This window comes from Rhinoraja longicauda, chromosome 1 (genome assembly GCF_053455715.1).
Source record: "Rhinoraja longicauda isolate Sanriku21f chromosome 1, sRhiLon1.1, whole genome shotgun sequence".
Lineage (NCBI taxonomy): Eukaryota > Metazoa > Chordata > Chondrichthyes > Rajiformes > Arhynchobatidae > Rhinoraja > Rhinoraja longicauda.
In genome coordinates, this window is record NC_135953.1 from 133,192,670 (window position 1) to 133,208,091 (window position 15,422).

The 15,422-nt window shown below is 42.5% G+C and overlaps 1 protein-coding gene across 1 annotated transcript in view; it reads left to right on the forward strand.

Annotated features, from left to right (window-relative positions):
- Positions 1 to 15,422, forward strand: part of znf827 (zinc finger protein 827) — a 90,608-nt gene that overhangs the window by 60,945 nt on the left and 14,241 nt on the right. The window contains exons 8-11 of the mRNA XM_078406959.1: positions 198 to 308; positions 2,841 to 2,977; positions 3,149 to 3,320; positions 3,465 to 3,631. Coding sequence (XP_078263085.1) covers positions 198 to 308; positions 2,841 to 2,977; positions 3,149 to 3,320; positions 3,465 to 3,631 — 587 coding nt within the window. The remainder of the gene's footprint in view (positions 1 to 197; positions 309 to 2,840; positions 2,978 to 3,148; positions 3,321 to 3,464; positions 3,632 to 15,422) is intronic.

Sequence of the window (15,422 nt, forward strand, 5' to 3'; positions counted from 1 at the left end):
TCAATGACTTAAACCTTTTATTAAAAGCCAAAAATCTGTGTCATTATCTGTGGTAATGTCAGTTTACTTAAGTGCTCCTGAAAATTGTAATGGAACTTAACTCAAATTTGTGTTTTCTGTGCCGGAATAAGTAAATTTATCGTTTTTAAAATGTCATTAAAAGTGAATGATTTGGGTATGTTATTCTTTTGATCCAGTTCTTCTTTATGTGAGGAAGTATTTAGACAATCACCATTTGCTCCAAACTTGAAGGATTCTTTATCTAATCTCCACGCAAGACCATCATCACAAGGTATGTGTTATGTACAGTTTCGCATTCTGCCTATTGTATTAAATATTTGTTTTAATAATGATGGCAGGATGCTTTACATTAGTTCTAATGAGGAATTTATTTATGAAAATGCAGTTTCCAAGTTCGTAATTTTCAAAATGTGTGAAAATTTGTCAATTCCATGCTTGGACAAGTGGGTATATGAAAGAGCTGCAACTGCATCTCTGATCCTCTCATACAAATCTACAAAAATGTCACCCTGCTATCGCACAGGATTAGATAATTTACCCAATTACAGATGGATGGTATTTAGTCTTTAACACGGGAGTCGGCTCACAGAATGTAAAAAGAAATATGTCAAGCTATTAGCTATAAAAATGGTGGCAGTGGACACATATTTAGAGCTGTCAGACTTTTTCTGCAAGGATATTTCTGTTGGCAGATTTAGGGTTCCAGAAAGAAGGACTTCAGTTAGCTGAAGGAACTCCAGATGCTGGTTTACACTGAGGATAGATACAAAATGCTGGAGTAGCTCAGCGGGACAGGCAGCATCTCGAGCATTCTTTTCACAGGGCAGTGGAGCCTAAAACTGATGGGCACAGGTTTAAGATCCGTGGGGACAGATATAAAGGAGGGATTAGATTTTTCACACAGAAGGTGATAATTATCTGGAACAAGCTGCTCGAAGACATGGTAGTGACAGATACAATTACAATGTTTAAAGGGCATTTGGATGGATACTTGGTTAGGAATAGCTTTGTGGGATGCATGCAAATGGGTTTAGCATGGATTGGCATTGCAGTTGGCCAATATAGCTTGTTCTGTGCTCCATGATTCTACGAAGCTTAAACTACGCACTGTTATGATTCCACTTACTAGCAAGAACTAAATATCGCAGGCCATGAGAATAAAGCCTGTGACTCGTGTAACGTGAGAAGTATTTTTTCCCTTCTCTGTTAATGTATTTGTTTTGTTCAATTTCTGCCATATGGCCCATGTGAAAGTTATGTTACCCCTGCACAAAGTCCCTACTGAATATCCTAATCAGTCTGAAGAAGGGTCTCGACCCAAAACGTTGCCCATTCCTTCTCTCCTGAGATGCTGCCTGACCTGCTGAGTTACTCCAGCATTTTGTGAATAAATATCCTAATCTTATCAATCTTTAGAAATTACTAATTGGGCCAAAACCTCTCCTGCATTGGTGCAGCACCCTGTCCTCCCCCCCCCCCTCTCCCTTCTCCCCCACTTCCCTCTTCCCCCCCCCTCCCCCTCCCCTCCTTTTAAACTTTAAAATGTGAATAACTTAAAAAACATAACACCGATTTCAATAAAACTACTTGCATTATCACTAAAGTGACAATGGAGAGGAAGGTGGGCCTAAAATTGTCGCGCTATCGTGCACCGTTTTGGCTGAAGTTCAGTCACAAACAAGATAACAAACGAGAGTTTTAGTATATAGATTGTAAACTTCCTCCCTGGTTGTTATCTGAAGCTAAACCAGCTGGGTTTGGAATCTTGGTCTTGTGGATGAGCTTCCCGTCCGATTCATCACTAAGGCTTGTTAATTCCTTGCTAATATTGAAAGGGGTTGGCCTGACTCAGCTTGGCTACTTTTGATCTTGTTCTATGCTTTTGTTACCCTGTATATTAAAGAATATAAATACTTTTGATCTCCCAGCTTCTGCATAAACCCGAGTACATTTAAATCTTTCTTGTCCTTGTCCTAATGGAGAAGGTCCAATTTATCCATCACCCTATCCCCAGCAACATAAATTGGCATCTGCTCCAACAATGTCTCAGTTTATTCTTAACCCCTCCACATAATTTATTTTCACATTTTCTTTAACGTTGTCCAGCAGTACAACCTTCCAGGGTCTCTGAGCAGTTTCTCTTTTCTCTCCATGTATGTATATGATAACATTCTGTGGAATGCCACAAAAACATTCTGTGTTAAAGGTGTTATGTAAGTGAAAGTTGTTGAAAATCCACCTGGAATGTTGATTTTTGTTCTCCATCACAGAGCATAAAAATATCTGCAAGAGTTATTTTATTAATATGATTACATTGAGGAGATGCGAAGGCAATCCTAATGATAAATGAGAACATGCTATCATAATCAGAGGACATATGCATTTAAAATATGTGAAAGGTTTTGAACATCTTTGGTGGATTGAAAATTATAAGTTTCACTTTTCATAGAACCAATACTGGTGCTGTCATTATGATTCCAGACTGTTGATATAATATTGACAAATTTTGGCAGAACTTCTGAAAATACTGAAAAAGATACAAAGTGCTGGAGTAACTTAAGGATAGCGGAGTCAGGGGGTATGGGGAGAAGGCAGGAACGGGGTACTGATTGAGAATGATCAGCCATGATCACATTGAATGGCGGTGCAGGCTCGAAGGGCCGAATGGCCTCCTCCTGCACCTATTGTCTATTGTCAGCCAGTCAAACAGGATTTCTGGATCCATGTTCTCTAGAGATGCTGCCTGATCCACTGAGTTACTCCAGCACTTTGTCGTTATATGTAAATCAGCAGTTCCATATGTCTACATTTTATGATAGGACTTTTTTCCTTTCCATCGAGTCAGGAACTCTAAATCCGCAATGGAAATTTTGTGAACAACTTTTTCCCTGTAAGGTTTGCGGGAAAGTTTTTGGTCGGCAGCAAACATTGTCACGGCATCTTTCGTTGCACACAGGTAAGTGATTATGCTGCAGTTTTACGTTTGTCAGTTATAGTTGTATATAAACTAGATGCGAGATTAAGACAATACACCTGTCACTAGATTTGGAAGACCTTTTCTTGTCGAAGATTGTTTGTCTTGCAAGGGTGTATAAAATCTAACCATTGCAAAATGTTATTTTCATAGAAGAAAGAAGGTACCAGTGTCATTTGTGTCCGTATGCTGCCAAGTGCCGAGCAAACTTAAACCAGCATTTGACAATCCATTCAGTGAAGTTAGTCAGTGGAGATTCTGAGGAAATAGCTACTGCTGTAACCTCAAACAGTTCTGATCGTAAGAACATTCCCTATTACTACAGGTAAATTCTGTTTCTGCTATGCAGGATGCTAATTCACCTCAGTTCAAGGTCACGCTCGACCAATGTTATTTTCTTTAAAATATTAAGCACTTAATAAACAAGATGAAAAGCAATAGTTTTCATGTTGCCTAATTTTCTATCCAGCTGCCATGTTTGTGGATTTGAGACCGAGGTGAATCTGCAGTTTGTCAGCCACATGTCATTACATGTGGATAAGGAGCAGTGGATGTTTTCATTGTGCTGCAATGCCTGCAACTTTTCCTGCATGGATGAAACAGAAATGAAAGCACATGCATACGCAGCACATGCAGGTAACCAAGGGAGTTAACTTTAGTTGTGGGCAATGGCTGTTTGGTTGTTTTTATTTTTGCTCAGGTGATATTTCCCTATTAAATTGAAAAGCCACATAAATATTGATAATCCGAGTTCTTTACCTTCAGCCTGAGTACTCGATGAGTACAACAGATTTATTCCACAGTGAGGTACTTCCCGTGAGGATCTCCACATACAATGCTAGTGTCTGAAAAGATCTCAACTGGGGAGCAGGAAAGAACAACTTTTCCACGATTGCTTACTTTTTATACAGAAAGGAAAAAGGGGGTGTGACAGAAAAGAAATCAGTGACCAATTACAATTCTGATACAATTCCCATGGTTACAGAGAAAACAAAACCATTAATACAGGTCACGTGCTTCGAAACCAAACCATTAATATAGGTCACATGCTTTCGGGGAAACGCATCGTGGATTCAAAACTTTTCCTACTTTCACACGCACCCTTATAAGGAGTTGTTCTTGAGGAATAAACTTTTTATCTACTACATACGAGCAATCCTGCAGCTGCACGACCTTGCTTCTAACTGTTTTAGTACACAAGCTAACACTATCAGACAAGGGAGTAATTTAAGAACAAAGAACCTCTATACTCCTCTGTCTGCTCCCTATCACTCGTAAAGGGACAAACGCATTCCATTCCCAATGATAACATTTCTGCCACAAGCATCCATCTTACTGCTTTCTACTGAAAATAAGCATTCATTTTATATTAGCTAAGACAACAACAAAATAAACCATCTTCAACCATCTACAACAAAATATCAATATCTCTAATTAACTATATCAGCTAATAGCATAGATTCTCATTCCCTCCTTTTATCATTCTATGATAACTATCGAAGCTTAAAACAATTAATCACATTAAACACCTCAAGAGTAAAACAATGCCTTCATATTCCCTCATGTGGACAGAAAACAAACTAAGTACAACCAAACTTCTAAGTACAATCAAATCTAAACCTTGTTTATTTCTACAGAAAGGAAACTACATCAATACTAGACCATCATTAACACTTCTAAACAATGACCCCTGACACCAGAAAAACGAATCCCTGCTACAATATCTCTTACATGAACTGCTTCTTGCCTACATCGCCTTTCAGTTCCAAAACTCCACACATGCATCATTCTTCTGGTATCGCCCTCCAAAGGCCCCATATTCTACTACACCTATTCTATTAAGTTGGTCATCCTCAAAACCACTTCATCTTCCCCTTCATCTTTACCTCCTAATCTAATAACCTTCCTAGTCGTCCAAACTCTTCCTTCACACTATCAACATCATCAGCCTCCTTATCACACAATTCAGTTTGTCTTACCACTAACATTCTTGAAGTACCAATACTCTCTAACACCATCTGCATTCTTTTCATTACGCATTTCAGAATAGCCAACCCTACAAAAATACAAACAATGAAGCCCTAATCACCCCAACTATTCGACTCCTTCATGTTATCCATTTGCTCCCTTATCTTTGTAATAAAACTAGTAATATTCTTTGTCTGATCCCTAACTCCCATCATACACCTACCTTTTACTATAGCACAGACACCAACGTCTCGAGCCAACAAATAATCTAGGGCATATCTGTTCTGCATTGTAAAGAGCCTAAGTTCAGTCAGTCCCTGGGTAATCATGTCGAGGCCCCCCGTGGTTGCATTACCCAAGATAGTGAGATCACAAATGAGGTAATTGCGATTATTGGCAGCCAAATAGCCTCCAGTGAAGCCTAGACAAAAGAAGCTCGCCTATCCGTATCCCACAGAGCTCCCATGTGTTCCCAGAGATGTGGGATCTTTCCACTTTGAACAAAATTCTTCCGAAACAACCAACCATTCTTAGTCACCAACCTTTGACGAGACACCCACTGGGAGGGACAGGAATCAGGGTTCCTATTGCCACCTGTCTGGGGAATGGTGGATTCAGGACATTAGTGGCTGTACCATTAAAGAAAAAGAAGAGATTTGAGTCTGTTAAAAACAAGGTGCCATGACATATCGAATACATGTTTAACTCACCTCCCTCTATCCAGTCCCTAAACTGCTCAGAGAACCATTGCGCTTCTCTGCCACCTCTTTCTTTCGTCATCTGGGTAAGTGGGGACGTATAGTTTCCCACCACCACATGCGCACTATTGCATACTCCACAGACTAGTTGGATTCCCATAGCATGAGGAACACAGGTATAGGGGTGACATTTACACTTCCCTTGGCCATCTTTGACCTGACAGGTCCTGTTATCACAAAATGACATCAAGCATGTGATGTTGCTCGGGTTATCAACATATACGCATCCCTCCTTTTCCTGGTGGAAGCAATTCTCATATGACATGAGGTCATCGTTGGGTGTGAATTTGCACGGTTTGGCGATATCCGCGACCAAACATACGTCCTGTGAATGTGAATTATCCTTTGGAAACGGGAGACAAATAGCAGACGGGGCAGTAAAGGGTTCATAAATAAGGCGGATAGGATTAGGTGCCTTTATTTTTGCTTTCTCCCTCCAATTATCACATATAAGGTACTTTAGGGGGTCCCATTCTGGTTTTATGCTGAATAATACCTGTACTGAGATCATGGGTGGGTAGCAACAACTGACTGTGGGTCAGTTGATCATAGGGAACAAGGAGATGGCAGACTAATTGAACAAATACTTTGGTTCTGTCTTCACTAAGGAAGACATAAACCATCTGCCGGAAATAACGGGGGACCGGGGGTCTAATGAGATGGAGGAACTGAGGGAAATCCAGGTTAGTCGGGAAGTGGTGTTAGGTAAATTAAATGGATTAAAGGCAGATAAATCCCCAGGGCCAGATAGGCTGCATCCCAGAGTGCTTAAAGAAGTATCCTCAGAAATAGTGGATGCATTAGTGATAATTTTTCAAAACTCTTTAGATTCTGGAGTAGTTCCTGAGGACTGGAGGGTAGCTAATGTAACCCCACTTTTTAAAAAGGGAGGGAGAGAGAAAACGGCGAATTATAGACCAGTTAGCCTAACATCGGTAGTGGGGAAAATGCTAGAGTCAGTTATTAAAGATGTGATAGCATCACATTTGGAAAGTGGTGAAATCATCGGACAAAGTCAGCATGGATTTGCCAAAGGCAAATCATGTCTGACGAATCTTATAGAATTTTTCGAGGATGTAACTAGTAGAGTGGATAAGGGAGAACCAGTCGATGTGTTATATCTGGACTTTCAGAAGGCCTTCGACAAGGTCCCACATAGGAGATTGGTGTACAAACTTAAAGCACACGGTATTGAGGGTTCAGTGTTGAGGTGGATAGAAAATTGGTTGGCGGACAGGAAGCAAAGAGTAGGAATAAACGGGTCCTTTTCGGAATGGCAGGCAGTGACTAGTGGGGTACCGCAAGGCTCAGTGCTGGGACCCCAGTTATTTACAGTGTATATTAATGATTTGGACGAGGGAATTGAATGCAACATCTCTAAGTTTGCGGATGACACGAAGCTGGGTGGCAGTGTTAGCTGCGAGGAGGATGCTAGGAGGCTGCAGAGTGACTTGGATAGATTAGGCGAGTGGGCAAATGCATGGCAGATGCAATATAATGTGGATAAATGTGAGGGTTATCCACTTTGGCGGCAAGAACAGGAAAGCAGAGTATTACCTGAATGGTGACCGATTGGGAGAAGGGGAGATCCGATTGGGAGAAGGGGAGATGCAACGTGACCTGGGTGTCATGGTGCACCAGTCATTGAAAGCAAGCATGCAGGTGCAGCAGGCAGTGAAGAATGCGAATGGTATGTTGGCATTCATAGCAAGAGGATTTGAGTTTAGGAGCAGGGAGGTTCTGCTGCAGTTGTACAGGGCCTTGGTGAGACCGCACCTGGAGTATTGTGTGCAGTTTTGGTCTCCTAACCTGAGGAAAGACGTTCTTGCCTTAGAGGGAGTACAGAGAAGGTTCACCAGATTGATCCCTGGGATGGCGGGACTTTCATATGAGGAAAGACTGGATAGACTGGGCTGGTACTCGCTGGAATTTAGAAGACTGAGGGGGGATCTTATAGAAACATATAAAATTCTTAAGGGGTTGGAGAGGCTAGATGCGGGAAGATTGTTCCCGATGTTGGGGGAGTCCAGAACCAGGGGTCACAGCTTAAGGATAAGGGGGAAGTCTTTTAGGACTGAGATGAGAAAACATTTCTTCACACAGAGAGTGGTGAGTCTGTGGAATTCTCTGCCACAGAAGGTAGTTGAGGCCAGTTCATTGGCTATATTTAAGAGGGGGTTAGATGTGGCCCTTTTTGCTAAAGGGATCAGGGGGTATGGAGAGAAGACAGGTACAGGCTACTGAGCTGGATGATCAGCCATGATCATATTGAATGGCGGTGCAGGCTCGAAGGGCCGAATGGCCTACTCCTGCACCTATTTTCTATGTTTCTATGTGGGGAGTACATGGCCGAGTGAGCTCGGAGAAATAAGTTACCTCTTGAAACTTCTCCGAGAAACTGGAGATCACGTTTACGTCTCTGTAGTGGAGAGACCCGACATAGTTCTGTGGGAATCCAACCTACCGCACTTGGACATACATCATCAAATTTACACTTCGTCCAATAACAAGGTAACATTTTATGATGACAGTCACAAAAAGTGAAGATGCCTCAAAAGTCCAATACAGACCTTCAGTCGGCTGACGTTCCATTCTCCAAATCCCTCCGAGTTATCATCATCGCATTAAAGTACATCTCCTTGGCACAGGTGGTGATCGTGGTTAGGTTGGTCCAGCCTGCACGTTCTTTCCTCCATTATACCTGGAATCAGCAAGGCTTTAAGACAGATGATCACCAGGTGCACTTTCATTATAAGTTAACCTCGTCTATTCTGAGGAGAGATTTCAGCACGTAGTCTGTCTCCTGGTATTATGGACTCGTCCCCTTATGTAACTGGTAGTGGTTTCTGTGCCTCTTGTACCTGGGAATGCAGGACTGGTAAAACATGGGTTAATTGCTGTGCATAATTAATTCATCGCTGAGAGCGTGTGGGTCAAAATAACTTCCACACACTTAATCATAATGTGCCCGTGGCAACTCTATAAGGTCTACTTATATACACTCAAAGGGTCAATAGACAATAGACAATAGGTGCAGGAGTAGGCTACTCGGCCCTTCGAGCCAGCACCGCCATTCAATGTGATCATGGCTGATCATTCAAAATCAGTACCCCGTTCCTTTGGTTCTGTGGGGACCATAGTGCAGGATTCGCAAGCTACGGTGCAGGCAGTGATGTCAGCCAAGGGCATTTCCATGGAAATTTTATTCGCGGCCACCCGGATGGGCATTGCACTTGATAACGGCCAGTTGTGTCTGGAGCCACCCGGATGGGCATTGCACTCGATAATGGCCAGTTGTGTCGGGAGGGCTGGGGCTTGCAATAGGTTGATCGCATAAAGCTGAAAAGGGGCAATCTTATAAAGGACGTCCAATGTCTGGTGCAGTGACTAACACTGTTTTAGATTGCGGCACGCTTCTTCTTGTTGGGGTGAGAGAGTGAATTGCTGCGGTGCCTTGGCGGAGGCAAGGGCGACAGTAATTTAGTGTACACTGCCACGTTGGGGGATCCACTCCGGCAGAAATTAACCAAGCCCAGAAAAAACCCTCATCTGTTTAGGGGTGGTCGGGCTGGTGTGGTTCCCAAAGGGTTCTCCATCGTACCTCGTCGGTTGGATTCAGGATAGCGGACGTTAGAGTGAACACATCTCCTGCGACTGCTTCGTACATGGTTAATGTTGATCTTATACATTTCACAAATGCAAACGCAGTCTGGGGCATTCCTAGAGAGTATCATAATTCCCTGCAACTTCCATGGGGTGTATACATGCATCACTGCCTGCGCCCCATTCGGTCCTGCTAATGGATTTGGCATTGCTCTCAGTAGCATTATCTTTTTTGTCTTTTTAGTTTCCTGCTGGTTTTCAGCCTCGCGTTTCCTTTACTCTTCGTTGCACTCTCTCACTGATGAACTCAATTACTGCTGCTCCTTCCTCTTCTGCTTCAGCCCTTCCCCTCCTTTTGCCCTTTTCAGTTTCCCGGTCGCTCTCGGTATCATCTTCCTCCGGGGGTGCCCTTTCCTGTGGGGGTGCCGATGCCCCCCCCCCCCCCCCCCCCCATGGGAACTTAGTGGGGCAGTTCCTGCTCTTGGGAACAGGTGGGTAGGGGCATCTGGGGGAGGTGTTCTACACCATTCCCGACTTTCCCAATTTACTCCTCATCCCCCTCTTCTATAAACAGGGTCGCCATGCCAAGGGGACAAGGGGTCCTCAGGGTTATTTCGCTTAGGTTTCCATTTTTGCATTACCAATTATTTACAATCCTGTTGCCTACTGTATTTTTTCTTCCTGAACATCGCGCCGTTGGCACTCCGCCAATAATACATCCCAACCTTTCAATATGCCTTCCTTCGTACGTAACTCTATCCCTCTACCACTTGGATTATTCATCCAACTTTATGCCGAAACTCCTCCCACACTTTCTTGTGCCTCATATTTCCATTCCTCGATTCATTTCTTCCATTTCTTGCCTCTCTCTCTCTCTCTCTCTCTCTCTCTCTCTCTCTCTCTCTCTCTCTCTCTCTCTCTCTCTCTCTCTCTCTCTCTCTCTCTCTCTCTCTCTCTCTCTCTCTCTCTCTCTCTCTCTCTCTCTCTCTCTCTCTCTCTCTCTCTCTCTCTCTCTCTCTCTCTCTCTCTCTCTCTCTCTCTCTCTCTTCTCTCTTTCTCTCTTTCTCTCTTTCTCTCTTTCTCTCTCTCTCTCTCTCTCTCTCTCTCTCTCTCTCTCTCTCTCTCTCTCTCTCTCTCTCTCTCTCTCCCCCATAGCAGCTGCTCCGCCTGCATACTGACTTCAGTCAGCCTACTATCACCTTAAGAATATATCAAGGGTTAAAGGACTTATGGCTCAGCAGGAGAGCTGCAGAGGTTTCAGAAGCAGCTACTCGAGTTTTACTAAGACCAAGAAAGTGAATCACATCATTCCAGTTCTGAGGTCTCACACACGCATCCAATCTATCAAAGAATTAATTTCAAAATACTACTGTTGATTCATAAAGCACTGAATGGTTTAGGGCCAAAATATATTTTTGATCTTCTGCTACACTATAAACCATCCAGACCTCCCAGGTCTTCTGGGACAGATCTGCTCTCTGTCCCCAGAGTCAGAAGTAAACCTGGAGAAGCAGCGTTTAATTTTTTATGCACCACATATATGGAACAAACTCCCAGAAAACTGCAGGTCCGCTGCAACACTCAGTTCCTTTAAATCGAGGCTGAAGACTTCTGTTTGACGCTGCCTCTTATTAAATCAAATAATTATTCATTCTTACATTGCACTGTAACCTTTATTCTGGTATTTTATACCTGTCTATTCTATTTCAGCTTCCTGCTCTTTAATGTTTTATGTAAAACACTTTAAACTGCCTTGTTGCTGGAGTGTGCTATATAAATAAACTTGCTTTGCATTCAGCTTTTACATTCCATGCTTCCCGCACACTGACCATCCTTCGTCTCCTAATCTCTTGGTCACAAGCTGATAACTGTGTGTAATCTGTACGTTTTCCAGGGTCTAAGTAATACATATCCCTCCCCCTTTCCCCTCCAGGAGGGAAACTAGTTTAACATAGTCCACACTGACCAATTCACAAAATATTTCTACAGACCCCATCCTCCCTGAGACGGGTTACTCAATTTAAAGTCTCCAATTCATAAAACTTTCTTACTCGGTATTGGCTTCTATGTGACCACTGTGTTCCCAGGAACCTTTTTCAGGAGTCCAGACACAAAGGATCTGATAGTGCACTTTTACTCCCTTTGAAGTCCCTGTCAGACCACAGCCGCTTAGTCAGTTGTTGGAGATGGTCCCAGCGAGATCCTGCCGTATATAATTTCAGCAGGACTCAGCCGTGCTTCCCCAGCCGGGGTGGTACGTATCTGGAACAGGGCTACGGGAAGTAATTTGACCCATGTAATTCCCGTTTCAGCCTGTAGTTGGCCAATTTCCTTTAAAAAATATATATATATTTAATTTTTAGTTTAATTAATTACAGTGCATATAACAACAACAGTAAACCCCATCCCTATATAATCATGAAAACAAACAAACAAATAAATAAATTTTTAAAAAACATAACTACAATGTGACAAAAAAGACAAAAGCACAAAAACATGAGTCAAGGTCATTTTCACAAGTCAAATATTTCAGTATTTTCACTGCTGGATTCAAAGAAGGTACAAAAGCGTGTGGCATTGAGGGGATAGTTTTACTTGTCCTTAATACGCTGCAGCACTGGGTTCCATATGTTGAAGAACTTCTGAGGCTTGCCAGACAATTCATATCTTAGCCTCTCTACGTGTAAGATGCCCATTAATTCTCTTAACCAAGTCTCAAACTGAGGAGCAGAGTCTGATTTCCATAGTTTCAAAATACATCTGTTGGCAATTACCATACCATAAACCAAGATTGTGCAAGCATTATGGTCTAGCTTCTCAATTTACTTTTAAGGTCTGATTAACCCTTTCAGCTAGTCCGGCAGCCTGAGGTCTGTAGGCACAATGCAACTATTACTGGATGCCCATCTGGGTACAGAATTCCTTGTTTATTTGACCCATGAAATAAGAGCCGTTGTCTGAACTTAATCGATTTGGAATTCCATACCTGGGAATACTCTCATTAACACTTCACAACAGTAGAGGCTTTGTTATCTCTTGTCAGGTGAGCCTCAATCCATTTACTAAAATCATCTACAATAAGTAATACATATTTATAACACTGACATCTCTCCAGCTCACTGTAGTCCATCTGGAGGGTCTCAAAGGGACCCACGGACAATGGTGTTTTACCCATCTCACAAGGTACACCGTTTCCAGGATTATGTTGCTGACAAATTAGGCAACGATTGCTAATACCTTGAGCCAGAGATTGCAACCGTGGATGCCAGCATGTGGCTAGGAGCGTATCACTGGTTGCTTTAGCACCACAATGAGTTGCAAAGTGTGTACATTCAATAACCCACATTGCTAAATCATCTGACATACAAGCCTGTCCAGCAGGGGTGATCCACAGTTTAGATCCACAATCAACTGTACACCCGAGCTGTTTCCACAGTACTTTATCCCGGTCAGGAGCGTCCTCCTGTAATTTAATGACGTCTTGGATGGTTGGCATTCCTTTCCGAGGGAGACTTGCTTTTATTTGAGCTTTTAGTCTGGCTCATCATTTTAGGCACAACCACCCGCTGTCCCCGGGATACTTTCCTAATCGGTTCCCTACATCTACCGGTGATAATCCGAGTTCTTTACCTTCAGTCTGAATAACAACACAAGTAATACTGGATGAGCACATCAGATTTATCCCACAGTGGGGTTCTTCCCGTGAGGATCTCCAGACACAATACTAGTGTCTGAAAAGATCTCAACTCAGGAGCGGGGAAGAACAACTTTTCCACGATTGTTTACTTTTTTATACAGAAAGGAAAAAGGGGCGTAACAGATAAAATTAAGGACCAATTACAATTTTAATACAATTTCCATGGTTACAGAGAAAACAAAATCATTAATACAGGTCACACGTTCAGAAACCAAACCATTAATATAAGTCGCATGCTTTCGGGGAAACGCATCAATTTACCCCTCTGTCTACTCCCTATCATTCATAAAAGGACAAACACATTCCATCCTAATGATAACATTTCTACCACAAGCATCCATCTTACTGCTTTCTACTGAAAATAAGCATTCATTTTATATTAGCTAAGACAACAAAATATCAATATCTCTAATTAACTATATCAACTAATAGCATAGATTCTCACCGGTGTTTGACCTGTTGTGTGGGCAGATCATTTTATAACGGAAATCTGCTCTGTTGTATTAGGACAAACAGTTCAGCTGGCTGAGCAGAATGCTCAAAGCTGCCGACTCCAGTTTGCCGTCCTGACAACATATGGGGGAGGTAGGGAGTTAGGAACCACATAAATTCTGTGATTTCATTTGTCCAAATCAGAAAAAAAACTGTCTCCCTTTGTTAGGGTGGAAGGCATGCCATTGGACTACGTAATCCACTTACATCCATATCCCCACACCCCATCAGGGTCTTACCAGACTTCTGTCTCAAACGTTTCTCATGAGCACAAAATGCTGGAGTAACTCAGCAGGTCAGGCAGCATCTCGGGAGAGCAGGAATGGGTGACGTTTCGGGTCGAGACCGAAGGGTGAGGAAGGTTGAGAAGGGTCTCGACCCGAAACGTCACCCATTCCTGCTCTCCCGAGATGCTGCCTGACCTGCTGAGTTACTCCAGCATTTTGTGAATAAATCGATTTGTACCAGCATCTGCAGTTATTTCCTTATATTTCTCATGAGCACATTCCTTCTTTAACACTCCGGCTGATTTAGCCACTCCCCCTTCAGTAATTCTATTCCCAACTTTAAAATATTCTCTTACCAACTTGACAACACTGAAACTTCCTTTATTCATCCAAATATCTCCTGAACCTTTTTCAACAACATCCAACGCCTTAGTTCCTTCCAATGGCTGAATTCACTTACCAATTTCGTCCACATAAGATTTGCAAAGCACTTTTTGATTCAGTTGTAGTATCCAAACGATTATCCATTTTGCTTACTGATAATTCGACACAGTGCATTGCAAATGGCACAAATTTTACATAGTCGCATTCCAAACGTCCCAATTCTTATTACCTCCCACAACAACTTCACACAAGCTCATACCACAACCTCACAACACTTTCACACAACAACCTCACAACACTTTCACATAACAACCTCACAACACTTTCACACATCAACCTCACAACACTTTCACACAACAACTGGACCCAATCTTACAGCGGTTGTAACCCACGCTCTCAGGACTGAAACCTGACCAGCGTCTGCACTCTCAGGACTGAAACCTGACCAGTGGTATTGATATCTATATCATACAATGTTAGTCGACTCCCAGTGATATCAATCACTGACCAAAATATCTGCCTCTTCCAGTATTCGCCAGAATGACCTGATTTCGTCGAGACATCACACAAGAGTTAGCGAATGGCCATTTCGTCATCAGACGGCAGATCAAAGGAAACCGATGCAGTAAAACAAACCACTTACATCGGGGGCCCAATTCCTCTCTCTGTCTCCGAGACTTCTCAGCTCCTTGGCCGCGAACTCGTGGTAATTGTCTTTTGAAATCCCACTTCTGACACCAAAATGATAATCCGAGTTCTTTACCTTCAGCCTGAATAAAATGCGTATACTGGATGAGTACAACAGATTTATTCCACAGTGGGGTACTTCCCGTGAGGATCTCCACATACAATGCTAGTGTCTGAAAAGATCTCTACTGGGGAGAGGGAAAGAAAAACTTTTCCACGATTGTTTACTTTTTATACAGAAAGGAAAAAAGGGGTGTGACAGAAAAGAAATCAGTGACCAATTACAATTCTAATACAATTCCCATGGTTACAGAGAAAACAAGACCATTAATACAGGTCACATGCTTAGAAACCAAACCATTAATATAGGTCACATGCTTTCGGGGAAACGCATCAATTACCTGGAGTGGATTCAAAACTTTTCCTACTTTCACACGCACCCATATAAGGAGTTGTTCTTGAGAAAGAAACTTTTTATCTACTACATACGAGCAATCCTGCAGCTGCACGGCCTTGCTCTAACTGTTTTAGTACACAAGCTAACACTATCAGACAAGGGAGTAATTTAAGAACAAAGAACCCCTATACTCCTCTGTCTACTCCCTATCACT